Source organism: Hemitrygon akajei, chromosome 2, assembly GCF_048418815.1.
Source record: "Hemitrygon akajei chromosome 2, sHemAka1.3, whole genome shotgun sequence".
NCBI classification, from domain to species: domain Eukaryota; kingdom Metazoa; phylum Chordata; class Chondrichthyes; order Myliobatiformes; family Dasyatidae; genus Hemitrygon; species Hemitrygon akajei.
In genome coordinates this window covers 13,878,596-13,904,692 of record NC_133125.1, presented here as the reverse complement: position 1 = coordinate 13,904,692, position 26,097 = coordinate 13,878,596, and the positions used below count along the sequence as shown (strand labels likewise).

The 26,097-nt window shown below is 42.0% G+C and overlaps 1 protein-coding gene across 1 annotated transcript in view; it reads left to right on the top strand.

Annotated features, from left to right (window-relative positions):
• The window catches only part of msh3 (mutS homolog 3 (E. coli)), a 237,635-nt gene that overhangs the window by 124,637 nt on the left and 86,901 nt on the right, over positions 1 to 26,097 (top strand). Inside the window, exon 20 of the mRNA XM_073067310.1 lies at positions 2,170 to 2,327. Coding sequence (XP_072923411.1) covers positions 2,170 to 2,327 — 158 coding nt within the window. The remainder of the gene's footprint in view (positions 1 to 2,169; positions 2,328 to 26,097) is intronic.

The following is a 26,097-nucleotide window of genomic DNA, read 5'->3' as shown; positions in this document are numbered from 1 at the left end:
GATATTAGGCAGAGAATGATAAAAACTGGTCAGAGTGATGATAAAGGAGCAGTACTGTATTTCCAGCGTGGGCAGTCTGTAATTTGGAGGTGAGAGACTTTAGGAGCCACTTTGGTATCTTGATAGCAGTTATATTAAAATTTGACCAGCTTTTTAACTTCTGCCGTTGCTAAAATCTAATTACTTGGAACCAAGAGCTCTCATGAGCAGATATTTCAGGTTCTCTTTGTGGATTATTGTGGCACTAGTGCTTGTGTTTTTCCAGGTATATTGCTGGATGGAAGTTCCTTTGTATTCCCTGCTCTTTAGTGTGAAACCATTGCAATGTTTCTGCTAGAACATAGACCAGCAGGCCTTTCAGCCCACAATATTGTGCCAGCCCTTTGACCGCCTCCAAGATCAATCAAATGCTTCCCTCCTATATAGCCCACCATTTTTCTTTAATCCATGAGCCTGTCTAAGGGTCTGTTAAATGTCCCTACTGTATCTACCTCCACCACCACCCCGGCAGTGTGTTCCGTGCTCCCACTACTCTTTGTGGGGTTTTTTTTTTGAAAAAAAACAAGCTATCCCTGATATCGCCCCTATACTTTCCTCCAGTCACCTAAATATTATGTCTTCCGTGTTAGCCATTTTCTTCCTCGGAAAAAGTATCTGGCTGTACGCTCTATCAATGCCTCGTGTACATCTTTATCAAGTCATTTCTCATCCTTCACGCCAAAGAGAAAGGTCCTGGCTCGCTCAGCTTATTCTCATACGACGTGTATGTTAATCCAGGCGACATCCCGGTAAATCTGCTGTGCAGCTTCTCTAAAGCTTGCACATTCTTCCTATAATGAAACGACCAGAACTGAGCACAATATTCCAAAACTGTTACAGGTAATTTATGACAAGTTGTCATGACAATCATTATTCTTAATAAAGAATAAAACACAAGAGTTTCTGCAGATAATGGGAATCTTGATCGACACACACAAAATATAACCATATAACAATTACAGCACGGAAACAGGCCATCTCGGCCCTTCTAGTCCGTGCCGAACGCTTAGTCTCACCTAGTCCCACTGACCTGCACTCAGCCCATAACCCTCCATTCCTTTCCTGTCCATATACCTATCCAATTTTACTTTAAATGACAATACCGAACCTGCCTCTACCACTTCTACTGGAAGCTCGTTCCACACAGCTACCACTTTCTGAGTAAAGAAGTTCCCCCTCGTGTTACCCCTAAACTTTTGCCCCTTAACTCTCAACTCATATCCTCTTGTTTGAATCTCACCTACTCTCAATGGGAAAAGCCTACCATGTCAACTCTATCTATCCCCCTCATAATTTTAAATACCTCTATCAAGTCCCCCCTCAACCTTCTATGCTCCAAAGAATAAAGACCTAACTTGTTCAATAAAGACCTTAGGTGCTGAAACCCAGGTAACATTCTAGTAAATCTCCTCTGTACTCTCTCTCTTTTGTTGACATCTTTCCTATAATTCGTTGACTAGAATTGTACACAATACTCCAAATTCGGCCTTACCAATGCCTTGTACAATTTTAACATTACATCCCAACTCTTCACCTCAATGCTCTAATTTATAAAGGCCAGCATACCAAAAGCTGTCTTCACCACCCTATCCACATGAGATTCCACCTACGGGGAACTATGCACCATTATTCCTAGATCACTCTGTTCTACAAAAATGCTGGAGGAACTCAGCAGACCAGGCAGAATCAAGCCAGAGGAAGGGTTTTGCCCCAAAATGTTGGCTGTTTATTCTCCACAGTAGATGTTGCCTGACCTGCTGAGTTCTTCCAGCATGTTGTGTGTTGGGTTCAGCTGTTCTCTGATCTTGACAATTTACTTACAAATGTTCCCTCGCCATACAAGGAGACATCATCAGTGCGCTGCTAATAGTGTGTCCTCTGACTGCTTGGCCTATGTATACTTGCCAATCAGCTGATTGGTCATCATTTCAGCAACTCAGTTGTGACGTGGAGAGAAAAGCTCGTCGCCGATTGGCTGTGTGGGTCTGTTCACCTCCATTGATGATATGTGTATTGCACAAAACTAGTGTGAATGTATACTGCAGTATTACTAACTACTGAGCCTGCACCCAGGCTTCTGGTACTATCGACAGACTGCTAATTGTTCTTTTGATGGACCTTGCTTCTCAGGGAGATGGCCAGAGAGCTATGGTGATTACTGGGCCCAACATGGGAGGAAAGAGTTCTTATATTAGACAAGTCGCACTGATTACTATAATGGCACAGATCGGGTCCTACGTCCCGGCGGAAGAAGCTCTGATTGGCATTGTGGACAACATTTACACAAGGTATGATTTTAATTTCCCAAAATCATAAGAGAACTCTGTTTACATTTTGGCTTTAACGAGTTTGAATTTTCCTAAAATGTTGGAAATGTATTACATCTGAAAGGTGATTTATACATTCAGCATGAATGTACTAAGTGTAGGAACTAAGACCTGAAGTTAGATTCTTGATTGGTCAGGGCATGAAGGGTAACGGGGAGAAGGCAGGAGATTGGGGCTGAGAGGAAAATTGGATCAGCCATGATGAAATGCAGAGCAGATTCGATGGAGCAAGTGGCCTGATTTTGCTTCTTATCTTATGGTCTCATGGGCTAGTTATGCATCAAATGTGGGGAGAAATTCCTGTGTTTGTAGTCTTTAACCACTACTTCTCAAGGGTAGTTCCTCGAAGTGGAGGATAACTTTTGCCTCTGGTCTGAGGTGACAGAGGAAGGCCAATGTGGGACACTGTTCTGAAGGTGGGGCAGGAGGTACCTAACAGGGTCAGTTGCTGTGTAGTCTCGGAACACGTGTGGCTTCTGCCATTTTTGTTGAGCTTCCGTGTGCTTTCAATAAAAGGACTTGAGGCCTCAGTGTCCCAGTGCGGCTCGTCCCATTTCTGCCTGTAACATTTGTTAGAATTTACATGATTTGTAGATTCTGTTTGCATAAAGTGCTGCATTTTCATCTCCAGAACACCATCTCTAACGTAGAGTGCAGATTGCCTTAAACAGTGATGTTTGTCAGTGTGTGAGAAATGTCACCGTCTGCCGGGTATCACCAGAGTCGCTCATGAGCGTTAGATCACAGATCTGAGTATGTACTGATCTGTGATTTCTGGGTGATGTAGGTCCAGGCTGACAGGAAATAAGACCATAAGACATAGGAGCGGAATTAAGCCATTCAGCCCATTGAATCTGCTCTACAATTCCATCATGGCTAATTTATTATCCTTCTAAACCCCATTCCCCTGATTTGTCCCCATGACCTTTGACTAATCAAGAACCTATCAACCTCCACTTTAAATATACCCTATGACGGCCTCCATAGCGATCTGTGGCAATTAATTCCACCGGATTCACTAGCTTCTAGCTAAAGAAATTCCTCCTCATTTCTGTTCTAAATAGACATTTCTCTTTTTGAGGCTCTGCCCTCTGGTCCTGGGCTCCCCATCTACATTTGTAAAGTTTCAATGAGATCCCCCCTCATTCTTCTAAACTCCAGCGAGTACAGGACCAGAGCCATCAAACTCTTTTCATATATTAACTCTGTCATTCTAGGAATCATTGTCATGAATGGTGTGTTGTGGATAGTGTGGAGGGCTGTCAGAGGTTACAGCAGGACATTGATAGGATGCAAAACTGGGCTGAGAAGTGGCAGATGGAGTTCAACCCAGATGACACCACAATTGTAGGCTGTATCTTGGGTAATGATGAGTCTGAGTACAGAGAGGAAATTAAGAACCTGGTGGCATGGTGCAAAGACAATAACCTATCCCTCAATGTCAGCAAGATGAAGGAATTGCTTGTTGACTTCAGAAGGAGTAGCGGACCGCACGACGCCATCTACATCGATGGTGCACAGGTGGAACAGGTCAAAAGCTTTAAGTTCCTCGGGGTGAATATCACAAATGACCTGACTTGGTCTAACCAAGCAGAGTCCACTGCCAAGAAGGCCCACCATTACCTTTACTTCCTGAGAAAGCTGAAGAAATTTGCCCTGTCTCCTAAAACCCTTACTAATTTTTATAGATGCACCGTAGAAAGCATTCTTCTAGGGTGCATCACAACCAGGTATGGAAGTTGTCCTGTTCAAGACCGGAAGATGCTGCAAAAGATTGTGAACATAGCCCAGTACATCTCACAAACCAATCTTTCATCCTTGGACTCACTTTACACCGCACGCTGTCGGAGCAGTGCTGCCAGGATAATCAAGGACATCGCCCACCCAGCCAATACACTTTTTGTCCCCCTTCCCTCCGGGAGAAGGCTCAGGAGCTTGAAGTTTCGTACGGCCAGATTTGGGAACAGCTTCTTTCCAACTGTGATAAGACTGCTGAACGGATCCTGACCGAGATCTGGGCCGTACCTTCCAAATATCCAGACCTGACTTGCACTACCGTACTTTCCCTTTTCTATTTTCTAATTATGATTTATAATTTAAATTTTTTATTATATTTACTTCGATTTGTACTTCAGGGAGTGCAAAGCACAGAATCAAATATCGTTGTGACGATTGTACGCTCTAGTATCAATTGTTTGGTGACAATAAAATAAAGTGTGAAGTGGTTCAATTTGGTAAGTCAAATATGATGGCAGAATATAATATTAATGGTAAGACTCTTGGCAGTGTGGAGGATCAGAGGGATCTTGGGGTCCAAGTCCATAGGACGCTCAAAGCAGTTGCGCAGGTTGACTATGTGGTTAAGAAGGCCTATGGTGTATTGGTCTTCATCAATCATGGAAACTGAATTTAGGAGCCGAGAGGTAATATTGCAGCTATATAGGACCCTGGTCAGACCCCACTTGGAGTACTGTGCTCAGTTCTGGTCGCCTCACTACAGGAAGGATGTGGAAACCATAGAAAGGGTGCAGAGCAGACTTACAAGGATGTTGCCTGGATTGGGGAGCATGCCTTATGAAAACAGGTTGAGTGAACTTGGCCTTTTCTCCTTGGAGCGACGGAGGATGAGAGGTGACCTGATAGATGTGTATAAGATGATGAGAGGCATTGATCGTGTGGATAGTCAGAGACTTTTTATCAGGGCTGAAATGGTTGCCACAAGAGGACACAGGTTTAAGTTTCTTGGGAGTAGGTACAGATGAGATGTCAGGGGTAAGTTTTTTATGCAGAGAGTGGTGAGTGTGTGGAATGGGCTGCCGGTAACGGTGATGGAGGCGGAAATGACAGGGTCTTTTAAGAGGTTTTTAGATAGGTACATGGAGCTTAGAAAAATAGAGGGCTATGGGTAAGCCTAGTAATTTCTGAGGTAAGGACATGTTCGGCACAGCTTTGTGGGCCGAAGGGCCTGTATTGTGCTGTAGGTTTTCTATGTTTCTATGAACCTCCTCTGGACCCTCTCCAATGCCAGCACATCTTTTCTTAAATAAGGAGCCCAAAATTGTGTGCAGTACTCTACAAGTATACATCCTTGCTTTTATATTCTAGTCCTCTCAAAATCAATGTTTACATCACATTGGCCTTCCTTACAACCTGAAAGTTAAAGCTTTAGGGAATCTCCCAAGCACCTCTGAGTTTTGAATTTTTTCTCTGTTTACAATATAGCCTATGTCTTTATTCCTTCTACCCAAGTGCATGACCAAACACTTCTCCACACTGTGTTCCATCTGTCCCTTCTTTGCTCATTCTTCTAATCTGTCTAATTCCTTTTGTAGATTCCCAGCTTCCTCAGCATTACCTGCCACTCCACGTATCTTTGTGTCATCCTCAAACTTGGCCACAAAGCCATCAGTTCTGTCATTCACAACACTGGAATATGACGTGTAAAGAATCGGTTCCAACACTGACACCTGTGAAACATCACTAGTCACCAGCAGCCAACCAGAAAAGGCCCCCTTTATTCTTTGTCTTCTGCCAGCCAATCAATCTTCTATCTGTGCTGGTATCTTCACTGAAATACCGTGGGCCCTCTATGTGGCACCTTGTCAAAGGCCTTCCGAAAATCCAAGTGCACAACAGCCTCTGATTCTCCTTTGTCTATCCTGCTTGTTACTCCCCCAAAGAATTCCAACATTTGTCAGGCAAGATTTCCCCTTAAGGAAACCATGGTGACCATGGCCTATTTTAACTTGTGCCTCCATGTACCCCATACCTCATCCTCAGTAATGGACTCCAATATCTTTCCAACCACTAAAGTCAGGCTAACTGACCCATAGTTTCCTTTTTTTTTGCCTCCCTCCCTTCTTGGAGTGAGATTTGCAATTTTCTATTCCTCTGGAACCATTTGAGAATCTAGTGATTCTTGAAAGATCATTTCTGATGTCTCCACAATCTCTTCAACAACCTCGTTGAGAACCCTAGGGTGTAGTCCATCCGGTCCAGATGACTTATCTACAGACCTTTCAGCTTCTGAAGCACCTTCTCCTTAGTAATAGCAACTACCTTTACTTCTGCCCCCCGACACTTTCAAATTTCTGGCATTCTGCTAGTGTCTTCCACAATGAAGATTGACACAAAATATTTATTATGTTTGTCCTTCATTTCTGTATCCCCCATTTCTACCTCTCCAGCGTTATTTTCCAGTGGTCCGATATACACTCTCGACTCTCTTTTAGTCTTTATATATCTGAAAAAGCTTTTTGTATGCTCTTATATTATTGGCAAGCTCACCTTCATATTTCATCTTTTCTCTCTTTATGGCATTTTTTATTGAACAACGTTCAACAATTATAAAGAATCAGAGTTACATAAAATTAAAGATAGAATTTAAAGTATGGATTAGAATAAAATGTGCATAAATAATAAATACCAGCATGTATTTACAACATAAACAACATTATATAAAAAATGATTTAAACTGTTCACGGTGCAGTGCGGTGAGTGCGATGATAGATAGAGGGGTGAGTGGTCCAACAAGCACGGTTAATCAGATTAACTGCCTGGGAGAAGAAACTTTTGAGATGGGTTGGTTTATGTCTTTATAGCCCTATAGCACTTTCCAGGAGGGAGCCTTTAGAAAATGCATTTTTTTATGGTGGGTCATGTTATAGCAATTCCAGATGGAGTATTTAGTATTTACTGAGTTGGTGACAGCCGGGCACAGAAAACTTCTACCCAGTGTTTAGAAGCTGCTGACAATGAGCTTCAAAACCCTGAGTGACAGATGCATTGGGTGGCTCATTTGTAGAACAATTCTACCTGGACTGACTCATTTTCAGGGCTTTTACCCCATTACATGCAAAGGTTCATTTATTGTCAAATTATGTGTGCAGATAATATAACTCTAAGATCCTCATCTCCAGATAGCCACAAAACAAAGAAAAAACATGGACGTCAGTTCAAAGGGAAACAGCAAACCCACCCACCACACGAAAAAAGAACGACAGTACGATCGTCAAGCCACCTCCCTCCCCAAACCTCTTCCTACCATTCAAATGTGACGAGAACATCGGTCCCAAAATCCCCCTCTCCTGCATAAAAAAAACTAACAAAAACACAACAACAACATCGGCCCCCCAAATCTCTCAGCCCCCGCGCAAAACATGATCCCTTTATTGATTAGGTAAATTATTGTTAAATAGAACGTCGGACAGTACTGCACAGGAACTGGCCCTTTGGCCCACAATGTTGTGCAGAGCAAATTGAATTAGCAATCAAATGGTCAACTTAACTAATCTTTTCTGCCTACACAAAGTCCATATCCTTCCATTTTCCTCACATTCGTGTGCTTAACATCTAAACATCTCTTAAAAGCCTCAAATGTATCTACCTCTACTATACCACCCGAGGCAGTGCATTACAGGCACCCACCACTCATCCTGTAAAAAGAACTTGCCCATCGTTTAACATCGGTAGCTGAGCGAAGGGCGCTGAGTAGGCTACGGTCAATTATGGAAAACTCTGAACATCCTCTACATAGCACCATCCAGAGACAGAGAAGCAGTTTCAGCGACAGGTTACTATCGATGCAATGCTCCTCAGACAGGATGAAGAGGTCAATACTCCCCAATGCCATTAGGCTTTACAATTCAACCGCCAGGACTTAAGAACTTTTTAAAAGCTATTATTAATGCTTTTTGAGATAGTGATTTAGATGCATATCATATTTTTTACTGAGTTAAGTATTGTATGTAATTAGTTTTGCTACAACAAGTGTATGGGACATTGGAAAAAAGTTGAATTTCCCCATGGGGATGAATAAAGTATCTATCTATCTATCTATCTATCTATCTATCTTTGAAATTACCTCTGTCACCTTAGATGTGTGCCTTCTGGTATTAGGCATTCCAACCCTGGGAAAAAGATGTTGTCTCTGCTCTATCTATGCCTCTCATAATCTTATAAAGACTCTATCAGATCTCCCCTCAGCATGTGACGGTCCAGAGAAAACAACCCAAGTTTGGCCAACCTCTCATTATAGCACATGCCCTCTAATCCAACTTCCTGGTAAACTTCTTCTAAAACTTCTCCAAAGCCTCGACATCCTTCCTATAATGGGGTGGTCAGAACCGTACGCATTACTCGAGATGCGGCCTAATGGGAGTTTTATAAAGCTGCAGCATAACTTCCTGACTTTTGAAATCAATGCTTTGAGTATTAAAGGCAAGCGTGCCAAATGCCTTCTTAACCACCAGTGTAGCCACTTTCAGGGAGCTATGAACTTGCAGCCAGAGATCCCTCTGCTCCTCAACACTGTTAAGAATCTTACCTTTGATAGTGTCACCCTTCCCCTTTCTTCTTTCTGCAACATACCTGTCCTCTACTCTATGCAGTTGTTTTTTATACACCTTCCACATGTCAGATGTGGACTTGTTCCAAACAGTTGTTCCCAATTAACTCTTCCTGGTTTCTGCCCAATGCTCTCATAATTTGCCCTGCTCCAACTTAATACTCTTCCCCCAAAGTCCATACTTTTCGCTATCTATTGCTGTCTTAAAACTTCAGGAGTTGTGGTCACTGTTCACCCTTTGGAAGGTCGGTGATCTGGCCAGGCTCAATACCCAACACCAGATCCAGTACAGTCCCTCCTCTTGTGCAACTTTCTACATGTTTTTTTTAAAAGATTTTTTTATTGTGTTTTCAAGTAATTACAGAATAAAAGTGTATGAAAAAAAATGTATATTACCCATCCCCCCCTCCCCTTAACCCCTCCTCCTAACATCCCTATAGAAAAAAAAGAAGAAAGAAAGAAAGAAAAAAAAAGAAAGAATGCCTGGATATTGGAAGATCCCCACATGCTCCATGGAGTTCGTAATAACTTTAGTATATATACTTATTTCTTTCCCCAAATAACCAATTATTTCATCTTCGGAGCACCTATATATTTAATCCTATCTTTTGTAAATAAGGGTGCCAAATTTTCAAAAATGTTTCATATTTATCTCTTAAATTATAAGTAATTTTTTCAAGTGGAATACAGCCATAAATTTCTTTCTTCCAACGATCTATACTTAAATATGTATCTGATTTCCAAGTAACTGCAATAGCCTTTTTGGCTACTGCCAATGCAATTTTTATAAATTCTTTCTGATATTTATTCAATTTGGGTATCGGTTTTATCCCTTCAATATCACCTAGTAAAAGTAATATTGGATTATGTGGAAGTTGTATTCCAATAATTTGTTCCAATAAAACTCTTAAATTTGTCCAAAAAGGTTGAATTTTAGAACAAGACCAAGTAGAATATAAAAAAGTACCAATTTCTTGGTTACATCAGAAACACTAATCAGATAAATTTGGGTTTAATTTATTTATTTTTTGTGGTGTAATATATAACTGATGTAAAAAATTATATTGCACTAATCTTAATCGGACATTTATTGTATTTGTCATACTCTCAAGACATAGTCTTGACCAATTTTTTTCTTCAATTTTAATATTCAAGTCACTTTCCCATTTTTGTCTTGACTTATGGACTCCTTGTTTAATTGCCTGTTTTTGAATCAAATTATACATACAAGAGATAAACTTTTTAATCTTTCCTTTTTGAATTAAAGTTTCTATTTCATTAGATTTCGGCAATAACATTGTTTGACCTAATTTTTCTCTTAAATAAGCCCTTAGTTGAAAGTAACAAAAAAGAGTGTTGTTTGATACTTTATATTTATTCTTTAATTGATCGAATGACATTAATATACCTCCTTCAAAACAATCTCCTATATAATCCCTTTTTGAAACCAATTATATAAAAGTTGATTATCCATTGTAAAAGGAATAAGTCTATTTTGAATTAAAGATCTCTTTGCTAATAAGGATTTCTTTGTCTCATCGTCAACATTTATCTTATTCCATAAGTCAATCAAATGTTTTAATATAGGAGATTCTTTCTTTTCCCGTATCCATTTAGATTCCCATTTATATATAAAATCTTCTGGTGTGTTTTCTCCTATTTTATCTAGTTCTATTCTAATCCAATCCATGCTGGTTTATCTTTCTCAAAAAAAGATGCAATAAATCTAAGTTGATTTGCTTTATAATAATTCTTAAAATTTGGAAGTTGTAGCCCTCCTAGATCAAATTTCCATGTCAATTTTTCCAACGATATTCTTGACATCTTACCTTTCCAAAGAAACTTCCTCACATATTTATTTAGCTCTTGAAAAAACTTCTGGGGTAGTTGTATTGGTAGTGATTGAAATAAATATTGTAGTCTAGAGAATATATTCATTTTTATGGTATTTACTCTACCTACTAATGTTATTGGTAATACCATCCATTTATCAAGATCTTCTTGAATTTTTTTCAATAGTGGTAAATAATTTAATTTGTATAAATTCTTTATGTCATTATCAACTCTTATACCTAAATATTTTATACCATTTGCCGGCCATCTAAATTGGGTTATTAATCGACATTGACTATAATCTCCTTTAGTAAGAGGTAAAATTTCACTTTTATCCCAATTTATTTTATAACCTGATATTTTCCCATTCTCTTCTAATCTATAGGATAATTTACGCAACGAGTGCAATGGGTTTGTTAGATAAAGCAGAACATCATCAGCAATTAAGTTAATCTTGTATTCTTCCTGATTAACTCTGAAACCCTTAATGTCTGGGTCCATTCTAATTAATTCAGCTAATGGCTCTATTGCCAACACAAATAAAGCAGGTGATAATGGGCAAAACTTTCTACATGTTGATTTAAGAAACACTCTTAATTCTGCCCCATCTAAACTTCTTGCACTCAGAAGGTCCCAGTTTATGTTACGGATGTTAAAGTCCCTCATGACAGCAACCTTATTTTTTTGCACCTTTCCTTATTCTGCCTATATATCTGTTCCAGTGGCTATTGGTGGGGGGGGGGGGGGGGAAGGGGAGTGATTGCCCCCTTCCTGTTTTTGAGTTCCACCTATGTAGACTCAGTGTGTGACCCCCCCTCCATTATGTTCCCTCTGACTGTAACCGTGATATTGTCTCTGATTAGATTTGCAACTCCCCCACCTCTTCTACCTCACTCTATCTTTTCTAAAATATTAAACACCCATTCCTGTCTCTCTGAACCAAGTCTCTGTAATGGTCACAACATCATAGTTCTATGCACTGGTCCACGCTTTAATTCCATTACCTTAACCCATAATACTCCTAGCATTAAAATGCACAATCTGTCCCATTTTATCTATCACATTGCTCCTGCCTGTTTTCACTGGCCCTGACGTCTACCCTCCTCTCCATCCCTCCACTTCCTGACCTGGTGCTCTGATTCCTAATCCCCTGCCAAACTGATTTAAACCTTCCCAAATAGCACTAGCGATGGGCAGGATGTTAGTTCTCCTTCAATTTAGGTGCAACTCATCCTTCTTGTACAGGTCACCCCTCTCCCAGACAATGTTCCAATTATCCAAGAAGCTGAAACCCTGCCCCTACTCATTCATCCGCACTATCATCCTATTCCTCCCCTGACTAGAACGCAGCACTGTGGATAATCCAGAGAGAATTACTTCGAAGACTACTACTTCTCTTCTGCCTCTTTTCTAACTCCCTATACTCACTGTACAGGACCTCTTCTCACGTTCTACCTACGGTATTTCATTGGTGCCAGTGTGCACCGTGACCTCTGGCTGCTCACCCTGCCCCATGAAAACATTTTGCAGCCACTCTAAGATTTCCTTCAGCCTAGCACTTGGGAGGTAGCACCCCATCTTGGTGTCTTTCATAACCACAGAATTTGTCTGCCCTCTTAACTATCGTCTCCTATCTCCATCGCTCTTCTGGATTTTACCCTTACTTGCTGAGCCTCAGTACCCTGATAGGCCATCCCCCCAGCAGGGATCTCAGCCTGAAACGTCGACTGTACTTTTTTCCATGGATGCTGCCTGGCCTGTTGAGTTCCTCCAGCATTTTGCGTGTGTTGCTTGGATTTCCAGCATCTGCAGGTTTTCTGGAGTTTGTCCAGTTCCTTGACCTTGTCAGTCAGGAGCTGAACTTGGGTGGACTTCCTGCAGAGAAAGTTATCAGGAAGACCGGTGGGTATCCGGCAATCCCACACCTTACAGGAGGAGCATTCCGCTGCCTTAACTACCATCCCGACTACACTTTGGCCCCAACTTAAGCTGAAGCTCCACAACCAAAGAACTCAACAGCCGGTCTCTGCCTGTTCTCGCTGAAGCCTGTTGAGCCAAAGCCTTCCACTCTCTCCCTGGCCCATTCCAACAAAGGTCGCTCCCACAAAGGTCACTCCACTTAAACCTTTTTATTGACCCTTGCTAAGTTATTAATAACCCAAGCAGTCTCCTGTTCTGCAGATGTCTCAACAAGTTCCAGTAGCCTTTTAAACCTTGTGCGTAATGTCCACAAGGACTGTCTCACTCACTTCACAATCTCCTGTTCCACAGGTGCGAAACTGTTCTACAAATTCTTCTGACATGTAAATTGTTATGTAGCCCTCAGGTTCGGCCAGCATGTGTTCGTCTAGGGGAAGACTGCCTCTGGCCCAGCCTCACATTTTCCCCTTCTGTTCGTTCTCCATTGATTTTCCTCTCGGGCATCGACTCCCGACCCCATTCCATGTCCACTCTGTCCTGCAGACTACAACTTCCCCGTTCTGGCATCTTCTCTCTCCATCTTCCGCCGAGTAAAAGACTGCAAAATCCCTTCTCTCAGACCCACACGAAAGAACAACATGCCTGTCATTGGATGACACACATTCCAAAGCCCCCGTTATCTCTAGTCATAACCCAAACATTGCTGTACAGTTATTTGCTAAATTCTTTTTTGTTGGAAAACATCATAAAATTATTCTTAAACAGGTCTTTGAGTTCAGGGTAAAATTGCATTCTTTGTGAGACAAGAAAGATTGGGTAAAATGGAGTACATATTTTTGGGGAAAATGAGGAGATTCTTAACTTGTATCAAAGTCAAACTAAATTTATTATCGAAGTATGTATATGTTATTATGTATATTTATTAACAAAGTTATGTAGGTGCAGGAAATCTGAAATAAAAACAGAAAAAGCTGGAATTACTTAGCAGGTCAGACAGCATCAGTAAATAGAGAAACACCTAAAGTTTCAGGTCAAAGAATGGACTTGAATGAGTAAGTCGGAAGGTATTTCCTCCATTAGCAGAGGATAATAATATTTACAGGAATTTGTTGAAGTATTAGAGAGGAAGTGAACGGGAAAATATCACCCAGAAGGTTTTGGAGTCCAGAACTCCCTTGTTGAAGGGGAGATGGGGCCAAAATTTTCATCGCATTGAAGAAGTTGGATGTGGACTTGTCGCCTTTTAGGTAGAACTGTGGGTGAAGTTAAAATTAGAACATAGAATATAGGTCAATACTGCACATACAAGCCCTTCAGTCCATGATGTTGTGCCACCCTTTTAACCTACTCTAGCTCTTCCCTCCCACATTGCCCTCCATTTTTCTATCATCCATGCACCTAAGAGTTTCTTAAACGTCCCTAATATACCTACCTCTATCATTACCCCTTGAAAGGCATTCCAAGCACTCATCACTCTTGTTTTTTAAAAAAAAAAACAGACAGTACTTCTGACATCTCTCCCCATACTTTCCTCCAAGTACCTTAAAATTATGGCCCCTCTCCTATAAGCCATTTCTGCCCTGGGAAAAAGTCTGTAATGGTCCGCTTGAACTAGCCTCTATCAAGAAGCCTGTCCTTTGCTCAAAAGAGAGAAGCCCAACTTGTTCAACCTCACCTCATTAGACACGCTCTCTAATCCAGGCAGCATCCTGGCAAATCCCCTCTGCACAGTCTCTAAAGCATATATATCAAACTCAAGGCCCGCGGGCCAAATCCGGCCCACGGTGGAATTATCTTTGGCCCGCGAGATAATATCTAATTACTATTAAAGCTGGCCCCAGTAATCGAAGTGCCTATGGCGTATGATATGGCTAATGCTGAGTTTATTTAGGTACCAGGTTTTCAGGGTTTTTAGTGTTTATTCGGCAGTCTTCTTCATAAGAAACGGAATTTGTAAAGTGAAACACTTTGTAGTTATAGCAGAGACTGAGACACATGAGAGCAGGCTGAAAAAACGGAGGCAACGAAAGCTGCGTTCGCACGCGTCCGACTGATCCGGCCCGCATGAAGCTGCATCCGGCCCGTGACCTAAAATGAGTTTGACACCCCTGCTCTAAAGCTTCCACATCCTTCCTATAATGAGGCAACCAGAACTGAACGCCACACTCCAAGTGGGGTCTCACCACTTGATCTGCAACATTACCTTGTGGCTTTGGAGCTCAGTCCTCCGACTAATGAAGGCCAAAATTCTTAACCACCATACAAGGCACAAACGTGAAGAGCTTAATGAGCTCTAACTCAGTCATAAATCCTCTCTGATTCCAGAAGCTTTGAACGTGTCTTAATTGCGAGCAGCACCAAATAGCCATAAAGCTCTGGCAGTCTCTGGTGAAATGTGCAATCACTGTTAGGATGAAAATAATAGAAGTCATTTGGCCATGTTATTGGTAATGAACCAGTTCATACTAAACAGTTCTAAACTTTAGGAAGTACAATCGTGATGGAACACTTGCGCTAGGAATGAACACTATTTTTAAGATTTGAGATTAGTTCTGTTTGTCATATGTACATCAAAACGTACATTGTTTGCGTCAAATCTAATCAGTGAGGATGTGTGTTAGAGGCAACCCTCAAGTGTCGCCGTGAGTCTGGCGCCAACGTAGCATGTCCACGACTCACAAGCCATGACCCATACATCTTTGGAAAGTGGGAGGAAAACCATGGGATCATGGGGGAAATGTACAAATTCCTCGCAGGCAGTAGCGGGAATTGAACCCTGGCCATAGGGCTAGATCTATAAAGTGTTGTGCTAGCCACTACACTACCATGCCGCCCAGTTTAAGGTGAGAGGGGGAAGCTTTAAAGGACAAGTTTTTCCACACAAGGGGTGACAGGTGTGTGGAATGAGACGCTAGAAGAGGTAGAGATGGGTAGCTTCTATAATTTGAAGACCATAAGACATAAGAGTAGAATGAGGCCACTCAGCCCATTGAGTCTGCTCCACCATTCTGTCACGACTAATTTATTATCCCTCTCAAACCACATTGTCCTGCCTTCTCCCCATAACCTATGACGCCCTGACTAATCAAGAACCTGTCAAACCTCTGCTTTAAATATACCCAATAACTTGGCCTCCACAGCCATCTGCGGCAATGAATTCCACAGGTTCACCGCCGTATGCCTAAAGAAATTCCTCCTCTTCTCTGTTCTAAATAGACGACCCTCTATTCTGAGGCTGTGCCCTCTGGTCCTACTCTCCCCTACTCTAGGCAAAATGCGTTAAGCAGAGAAGCCAGCTTTGAGGAAAGGAAATTAGAATGCAAACATTGCACTGAGATGAGAAATGGTCAGCAAGAGAATTTCATGTGGGATAAACAATTTTGTTTTTGTCCAATCAATACACTTGAAATTTTCAACAAATGGCTTTAGTGTACCTTGCCAGCTCAATGAAAAGTAATTACTGTGTATGCACACACTCTAAAGATAATAATGCAGTCTATCCAGAGTCCAGAGACTGCTGGTTTGACAGCTATACCTGGGTTTGAAGCTCAATTGATCATCTGTTTTTGGATGGATTTTTTTTTGGGGTATTATTTGTCAAAAAAAAAATCTAAAGTAGATCGTGCCATGGGAGTGGTTTTTAAATGAACAAATGTATACACTCAGTGGCCATTTTATTAGGTACAGCAGTGTACCTAATAAAGTGGCCACAGGAGTGGAACCTGGTGTGGTCTTCTGCTGCTTTAGACCATCCACTTAAATGTTCAATGTGTTGAGCGTTCAGATCATAATAAGCTCAGTGGCCACATAATTAGGTACCTCCTGTACCCAACGAAGTGGCCACAGAGTGTATGTGTGTAGTACTCTGCTGCGGTAGCCCATCTGCTTCAAGGTTTGACGTGTTGTGTGTTCAGAGATGCTCTTCTGCACACCACTGTTGCAATGTGTGGTTATTTGAGTCACTGTCACATTCCTGTCAGCTTGAACCATTCTGGCCATTCTCCTCTGACTTCTCTCGATTACGAGGTGTTTTCACCCACAGAATTGCTGCTCACTGGATTTTTTTTTTGTTTTCCGCATAATGCTCTGTAAACTCTGGAGACTGTTGTGTGTGGAAGTCCCACGAGGCCAGCAGTTTCTGAGGTACTCAAACCACCCATCCAGCACCAAAAATTATTCCCTGGTCAAGATCACTTATTTCTTCTCCGTTCTGATGTTTGGTCTGAACAACAACTGAACCTCTTGACCATGTCTGCATGCTTTTATGCATTGAGTTGCATGATTGGCTGATTAGATATTTGCATTAACGAGCGGATGTATCTAATAAAGTGTGCGTGCGAGTAGGAGATTCGTTCTGATGCAGAAGTTTACCCAGTGATGTATGGGGCTAAGACTAGTATAGTTAAAATCTAGGGATCATTTCACAATAACACAACTCTGTGCAAAATAAATATTGAGCACGGTTTAAATATACAAAAGAAGAATGCAGTCAGGTTCACTATATTAATATTAACCAGGTAATAAAATGCAGGATCCTGTTTCTTCAAAGACCTCCCTGAAACACTGGTGTGCAATAGGAGTCTGTAATGGTTACTCAGAACCTTTATTAATTGAGTGTATTCATAATATGTGATTAAATCATAATCATACACAGACCAGGTACATTTCAAACCGCTGTTATTATATATTGATGACTAATTGTCTCTTTTAACTGGCTCCGCCACGCAATGATAATTTGTTGAGAACTTTATAATAGATTTTATGCTGCTGACTTGGTGCTGATGAATAGATTTTGACAGATGGTGCAGCTTTAAATATTTATAAGATTTGACAACAGGAAAGGAGAGATTTATCCACTAAATCATTGTTGTGCATGGTTCAACTTTATGAGCTGCAGAACAGATCACACAGGGAGAGTTTATCAGGTCTCCCAGATGGTAAATATTGGCTTTATCAATCACAATAACAGGCTGACCAGGGATTAGCACACTGCCCACATTTATTCGTGCTGTTGTGGATGCAGAAATAACAGTGATAAATGATAGACAAAAATCAATAAGTCACAGAACAGGAGACAGTAAAGCCAGTCGAACCCATATTGGCACTATGTAAATGTAGTTCAGGGTGTATTCTCATGACTTGTCCCATTAGCCCTGCAGATTCCTTTGTTTCAGATATTTATCCAGCTTCCTCTAGAAAGCTTCCTCCAGGATTGCTTGTGTCAGTGCATTTTAGACACTAATAACCTGCAGGGAGGAGGCACAGGAGCCTGGAAACCCACACTCAAATGTTTCAGGAACAGCTTCTTCCCCTCCATCAGATTTCTAAATGAATAATGAACTCTTGAATACTACCTCACTGCAGTACTTCCCCCCTCTTTTTTTTGCACTACTTATTTAATTTAATTATTTTTATCACACACTACTGTGCTGAAGTCTTATATAGCTAGGATGCCAAAGACTCTGGCATAGTACTCTATTCGTCAATGCGGACTGGATCAGTTTGTAATTGTTGTGGGAGCAAAAGACATTGGGAATGGTGAGGGTGAAGATAGGTGTCAGAGGACACCAGGCAAGGCCGTTTCATTCCGAGCAATTCGATAATTGATCGTTACCGAACTTCTCTCTGGTGTTTCCTGCTCCCTCCCCTTTCTCTTCCCCTTTTCCCAACTATGATTCCCTTCTCCTTGCCCCCTTCCCACTCTCAGTCCACAATAGAGACCCAGATCAGTATCAGGTTTATCATCACTCACATGTTCCATGAAATTTGATTTTGTTTTGCGACAGCTGTACAGTCTGTGCAAAAGTCTTAAGTACCCTAGCTATATATATGTGTCTAAGACTTTTACATTGTACTGTGTATCTTACTGTAATTTATAGTTTCTATTATTCTGTATTGCATTCTACTGTTGCTGCATAACAACAAACTTCATGACATACCAGTAATATTATTTGATTCTGATACACAGAAAATGCTGGAGTAATTCAGCAGGTCGAGCAGCTTCTGTGGAGGGAACTTGATGGTTGATGTTTAAGGTTGAGCTCCCTCCTCAGGACCAGTCATGATGAAAAGTCTTAACCGGAAATGTTGACTGTCCATTTTGTTCCACAGATGCTCTCTGACCTGCTGAGTTCCTCTAGCCTTTCGTATGATGCTGCAGATTTCTGGCATCGGCAGAGTCTTTTGTGCCTCTAACAAATTCAGGACATGATTTGTAAAGGGCTAACTAAAGGATGTGCAAGAGACAGGAACGTTCGAAAGGCTATGGTCATCAGCTCCGATGAAGTGGGAGACCATTGATGTTTCCGGTCATTGGAACATGGAAAGATTAGATCTCAAAGATTAAGTGATTGAATTGTTTGTGATTGTGCATTTGGGGTACCAAAAAGAATAATTCCACCTCTGCACATTGGTCCTGTATCCCCCTCCATAGATGCTGCCTGACCTGCTGAGTTCCTCCAGCATTTTGTGTTACTCAAGATTTCCAGCATTTGCGGAATCTCTTGTGTTTATATTATTGACAACATGTTGGTCAGTATCCACCCATCAGCCAAGTTTTTTTATAACCTGTATTGTCCTGTGGTTTAGTAAGCCATTAATTTTAAGCTTATTCTTGCTTTCAGGTTTTTCCATGGTCTCACCACTCCCATTTTTATAATCTTCACCAGCCAAGCAAAATTCCACAATATCTGGTCTTGCATGAATCTCACCCTTCTAATCACAACAGGTCTTCAGTTGTCAGGGCGTGAAACCCTGTTTTCCTTCCTTAAACCGTGGTCTTTCTCTATCTCTGTCTTTGAGTTGTTTCTCAAAATCCTCCTTGACAAAATCCTCGATTTTCAGAAGGCATTTGATAAGGTCCCACATAGGAGATTGGTGGGTAAAATCAAAGCTCAGGGCATCGGGGGGAAGGCATTGACATGGATAGAAAACTGGTTGGCAGATAGAAAGCAAAGGGTAGCGGTGAATGGGTGTTTCTGGGAATGACAGGTGGTGACTAGTGGGGTGCCACAGGGCTCGGTATTGGGACCACAGCTGTTTACCATTTACGTTAACGATTTGGATGAAGGCATAGAAAATAACATCAGCAAATTTGCTGATGATACTAAGCTGGGTGGCAGTGTGACATGTGATGAGGATGTTAGGAGAATTCAGGGTGACTTGGATAGGCTGGGTGAGTGGGCAGATACTTGGCAGATGGCGTTTAATGTGAATAAGTGTGAGGTTATCCACTTTGGGAGTAAGAACAGGAAGGCAGATTATTATCTGAACGGTATAGAGTTGGGTAAGGGAGTAATACAAAGAGATCTCGGAGTCCTTGTTCATCAGTCACTGAAGGTGAATGAGCAAGTGCAGCAGGCAGTGAAGAAGGCTAATGGAATGTTGGCCTTTATTACAAAGGGAATTGAGTACAAGAGCAAGGAAATCCTCTTGCATTTGTACAGAGCCCTGGTGAGACCACACCTGGAGTATTGTGTACAGTTTTGGTCTCCAAGGTTAAGGAAGGACATCCTGGCTGTAGAGGAAATGCAGCGTAGATTCACGAGGTTAATTCCTGGGATGTCTGGACTGTCTTACGCAGAGAGGTTAGAGAGACTGGGCTTGTACACGCTGGAATTGAGATTGAGAAGGGATCTGATTGAAACATATAAGATTATTAAGGGATTGGACAAGATAGAGGCAGGAAATATGTTCCAGATGCTGGGAGAGTCCAGTACCAGAGGGCATGGTTTGAGAATAAGGGGTAAGTCATTTAGGACAGAGTTAAGGAAAAACTTCTTCTCCCAGAGAGTTGTGGGGGTCTGGAATGCACTGCCTCGGAAGGTAGTGGAGGCCAATTCTCTGGATGCTTTCAAGAAGGAGCTAGATAGGTATCTTATGGATAGGGGAATCAAGGGATATGGGGACAAGGCAGGAACTGGGTATTGATAGGAATTGATCAGCCATGATCTCAATATGGCGGTGCAGGCTCGAAGGGCCAAATGGTCTACTTCTGCACCTATTGTCTATTGTCTATTGTCTATTAGCAGCACATCTATTTTGCATAATAATTCATTCTGTTATAGTGCAATACAGATACAACTTGTACTAATATGCACAACTCTATTCATGTTTGCCTGGAGAATTTTTAACAGCAACTGTTCGTCCCTGCTGTGGTGCCAGATGCCAGATGTCCTGCTGTTGAAGGTTTGCAAATAAAGTAAGCAAAATGGGCTTTTTCGTAAGAACAGTTTGCTAAATCTTACAGTTAGAAATATTGTAGAATATTGGTAGCTAAATCTTAGTTTTTATTCAGATGAAAGATGAAGGTTGATGTTGCCAAGATCGTTTTAATGATCGTCTAGATATGTTGGGGAGGCAGCAAAGGATCAAAATGGCACCAAGCTGAGGTCTCTATTGAGCTTGTGGCTCCAGTTTAGTTGTTCTTTAATTCGTAGAGCTGGTTTTGGGAACAGAGAGGAACATTTTAGTGGTTAAGCTAGGGTTTAGAGACAGGGATGTGGGGGAATTAGAGATCTGGACAGAGTCCAGGCCCCTGCTCCACATTCAAAGACCAGCAATGTAGATGCATAACAAAGAACATCCGTGTTCAGAATTTGGGCTGGCAGACGAGCAGGGATGAGGGCTAGTGTCTTCCCACAGACCAGCAAATCATCGGCAGGTTCCAGGATCGGAGTTCCGTGTGGGTAGGAGGCATGAGGGCCGGTGAGCCCGTAGGAATGTGCTTCAGTGAGACTGGAGTTCAAGGCTTAGTGTTGGGGCTCTGTCACTGGTGAGTCCAGCATCTGAGGCCTAGTGTTGGGGATCCTGTCATTGTTGAGCCGAGCGCTTGAGGCCCAGTGTTCAGAGCCCTGTCATCAGTGAGTTCGGAGTTCGAGGTTCCACCATTGGTGAATCCACATTCGAGGCCTAGTGTTTGGGGTCCTCATTCTTTGTACAGGGGTTGATGCCCAAGCGCGAAGATCAATCAGAATTCAAGGTCTGGTGGAGGATGGACCAAGTCCACTGCCATTTCACAGGGGAAGTTGAAAGCTAAGTATTTGCAAGTTTGAGTTACTGGAGGCTGGAGGTGGCCGGTCTGGGTGACCTTCAACCTGTTGGCACGGACATCGATTTCTCCAACTTAAGATAATTTATCCCCCTCCCCCTTACCTCTTCTCCTCACCTACCTACCACCTCCCTTTGGTGCCCTTCCTCCTTCCCTTTCTCCCATGGTCCACTCCCTCATCCAGCCCTTTACCTTTTCCACCTTGCCAGCGTCTTATCTCATCCCCCCTCCCACACCTACTGAGCGTCACTTAACATCTTCTGGCTTGTACTCCAACCCCCCCCCCCACCTTCTTATTCTGGTATCTATCCCCCTCTTTTCCAGCCCTGATGAAGGGCCTTGGCCCAAAACATTGACTGGTTATTCATTTCCATAAGTGCTGCCTGACCTGCTGAGTTCCTCCAGCCATTTGTTGTTTTGTTGGTTGTTGTGTTCTGAATCTGGAAAGTGTTGTTCCTGAGCGTTGGTTTTTATTGTCAAAGGGATCACTTACCTGTTTTAGCTTCCAGGCACTTTACCCCACCCTACCCCACCTGCTGCTCTCAAGGATTCTTCACAGAGAGCCCAGCACATTGTCCCTGAGATGTGTGAGAGACAGGTTGTTTGGACGCGGAACACAGAGCTTAAGACGCTATGTCACAGTGCAGGCCATTTGGCCCACGTTATTCCCTGTTGGACGAACGAGTAGTGCTGGTAGTGAACTGGGTGTCCCGCTCTCTTCTCGCTGCTGCCATCAGGTAGAAGGGACTAGAGCCTCAGGACTGGTTCAAGAGCAGTTACTACCCCTCAACCACCAGGCTCTTGAACAAAAGGGAATAACTACACTTACTTGCCCCAAAATTGAGATGTTCTCGCAACCAATGATCTCACTCTGTGGATCCTTTATCTCATTATCTCATGTTCTCGTTATTTATTGCTATTTATTTATTTGCACAGTTTGTTGTTTCCTGAACTCTAGCTGATCTTTCGCTGATCCTGTTATAGTTACTGTTCTGGTGATTTGCTGAGTATGCCCACAGGAGAATGAACTTCAGGGTTGTATATGGTGACATATATGCACTTTGATTAAAAAAAAAATTACTTTTTACTTTGTACTATGAAGGTGTGGATCAAATGTCTAAGTCAGAGATCAGACGGACAGTTTACGAGAAGTTCCATTAAATTGTTTTTTTTTAATAACAGAACAGCTTCCCAGTGCAAACATGATGAATTGATTTCATCATTCATATTCATAACTTTAGTGTAATGCCAGTGAGCCAGGTTCAATTTCTACTGCTGTCTGTAAGGAGTTTGTTAGTTTTCCTAATGACCGCATGGGTTTCCTCCAGGTGCTCTGGTTTCCTCCCACAGTCCAAAGACGTATGGGTTAGTAGGTTAGTTGGTTAAAGGGGTGTAATTAGGTAGCAAGGGCTCGTTGTGCTGGAACGGCCTGTTACTGTGTTGTATCTCTAGATAAAATAAAATAAACCATTTTATGACTTTTTCCAATAGGTTTTGGCAAATTATGACTTGCATATCAGGAGGATTTTTGAAGTTGGCTTATTAACAATAATTTATCTGATTGCATTCAACAAAAGGGAATGCAGTCAGGTAAAAGCTCTGGAAATGAGGTGTTTAGTTGTTTATGTTCTGTGTGTGTTGTGTGCATGCTGCGTTGGTGCTGGAATGTGTGGGGACACTTGCGGGCTGCCCCCAGCACATCCTTAGGTTGTGCTGGTTGTTAGCACAAGCGTCCCATTTCACTGTATGTTTCGATGTGCGAGTGATAAATAAGTTCAAATTTGGACCTGAACTCTGACCTGGGCAGCTGGGGGAGAACAGTGATATACAGTATGAGACATGTTCATTGTATAGAGATCCAGGAAGGACCACAATCAGCTATACTTGTACTTCAGGGAAGCCTGGGATGTAGGTATATGCCCTTGCCTGCTTTGCCCATGGGCCTCGGTTGAAGGAAACGTACTTAAATCTTCTCTGCTGGAAGGTTAGCCTCTCCCATGGGGTAGATTGTGAGTAAGGTGTGACAGAGATCAAAGTTCAAAGTAAATTTATTATCAAAGTACAAATACGCTCAGTGGCCACTTTATTAGGTGTAGGAGTGGAACCCAGTGATGTATTCTGCTGCTGTAGCCCATCCACTTCCAGATTCAATGTGTTGTGTGCTCAGAGATGCTCTTCGACACAGCATTGTTGTAACGTGTGGTCATTTGAGTTACTGTCACCTTCCTGACGGCTTGAATCAATCTGGCCATTTTCCTCTGAATATCACGGCATTTTCACCCACAGAGCTGCCGCTCCATTGGACGTTTTAAGTTTCTCGCACCATTCTCTGTAAAATGCTGTGCGTGAAGATCTCAGGGGAGGCACTATGACAGCACAGGAGGGTTCGAATGGATATTGATTAGATGTCGTGATCTGGTTGGCTGGTTCAAAGCCGTGTGGACAGTTTAGTAGTAGAAGATTCTGATTGGCTAGCTTGGATTGGCTTCGATTGGAGCTGAAATGTCTGAAAACATTTTGCTAAGCTCGGCAATCAACCAAACTTCCAAAGAGCGGGTCCTCTGTAAGAAAGTTTGTACATTCTTCCCATGTGCATGTGGGTTTCCTCCGGGTCCTCCCACAGTCCAAAGACATACAGGTCCATAGGTTAATTGGTCATTGTACATTGCCCTGTGATTAGGCTAGGGATAAATCGATGGGTTGCTGGACAGGGAGGGCCTGTTCCCCACTGTATCTCAAAAATACGGTCTGCAGATTTTGAGATACTCAAACCACCCCATCTGGCACCAACAGTCATTTCACTTCAAAGTCAGGGACATCACATTTCTCCCCTGTTCTGATGTTTGGTTGGAACAACAACTGAACTTCTTGACCATGTCTGCATGCTTTTATGCATTGAGTTGCTATCACCTGATTGGCTGATTAGATACTTGCATTAATGACCAGACATACAACTGTTCTTGATAAAGTGGCCACTCATTAAAGTCCCATATTCTTGCAGGCGTTTATGGGAAAATAAAGAAACACAATAGAACTTATGAAATCAAAGTCTGACACACAACCAATATACTAAAGACAGGTCATACATATAATAACAAAATTAATAAATAATACTGAGAAGAGGGCTTGATGAAGGGTCTCAGCCTGAAATGCCGACTGTTTATCCCTTCCATAGTGGCTGCCTGACCTGCAGAGTTCCTCTGGCATTTTGTGTGTAATGCTCTGTAGTATCAACATAGATGGCTGAGACTAAAGGTATCTTGATTTCCACAGGCGAAGTAGATGAGGCACATGTGACACTGGCTTTGAGATCACAGAAGGTTGTAAATCTCTGAGGACATTGATCTTCCGAATGGCATGGTTTCAGGGTTAGTAAAAGCTGGTTATCTGCAGATGAATGAGGTCTCTCTTTTTCACATCACTGAGGTTGAGAATCGCACAGGTGATGAATCTTGGGCATTGAACTACTGTGAACATTAACTGAATTTTAAATTAGAAAAATGTACAAAACAAAACTCTTGCCAAAAAAAGTCCATAGTTGAACCTCCCTGTGGACGCTTGGACACAGAAATGGGCAAGGTACCTACTTTGGATTAAGCCTATTTTGAACCGTGCAGGAGTTGTGCAAGGAATTTTTAAGCATCTTATGAGTAGATAAAGCAGGGAGTGTTTGAAATGAGGGGGCATCATGAAATTAAAATGTTTTCTGCAAAGAGAAGTTCGCAGGTTTGTAAAGAGCAACTTTGATGGAGACTCAATGAGGCAAGTGGCCCAATTCTGCTCCTATGTGCTATGGTTTTATGACTTTGAAAGATTGGCTGCAGAATGGTGGAGGTCTAGACCCACAGACCATTGCAGTTTTAGTGAAAAATCAGAAGGTAAAGTGAAAAATAGAGTTAATTTTAGACTTGCTGTGGCAAAGAACTGGCACTGACAGATAGCACTCAGTGGTTCTGGTCCCTGCTGTAAACATCTATGGTTCTATATAAACCAGAATTCCTAATAACTAAGTCCCTTTCTTCAGTTACCAAAATAAATCTAATTTTTAATCTTCTTGATAGATTTGAAGTTAAGATGTTTAGACTCTGGCATAAAGAAAGGAATGATTCTACTTGGAATTAAAATCTCTTTGGTAACGTATACCATTCTAATTGAATTGGAATTGGTTTATTATTATTACCTGTCCCGAGGAACAGTGAAAACCTTGCCTTTCACACAGATCAAATCATTACATAGTGCACTGAGGTGACTGGTTGACCGTCGTATCTGATGGTGAGTTAGATTTGTATAGTTCTGTTGATTGTTCAAAGGTGGCTGCTGAGTTCTAACCGTGAGCGACATGGACGTCCACAATCAGGGCCTGAAATCTATGCTGGATCTGGAAGTGGAACTGCTGCTTTTGCTTTCCTCCTTTGTTTGTTGTCTCCCCTCTGGGTTGTGTGAGCGGTTCTAACCAAGGCTCACCAGCCACTCCGGTCTGGCACAGTCCTTTCCGGCCATTTTGGTACAAGCCCAGTGTGTGCAATGCTAGCTTTCACACAGTCTTTGAACCTCTTCCCCGACTCCTCTTGCCCAGCAAGAGC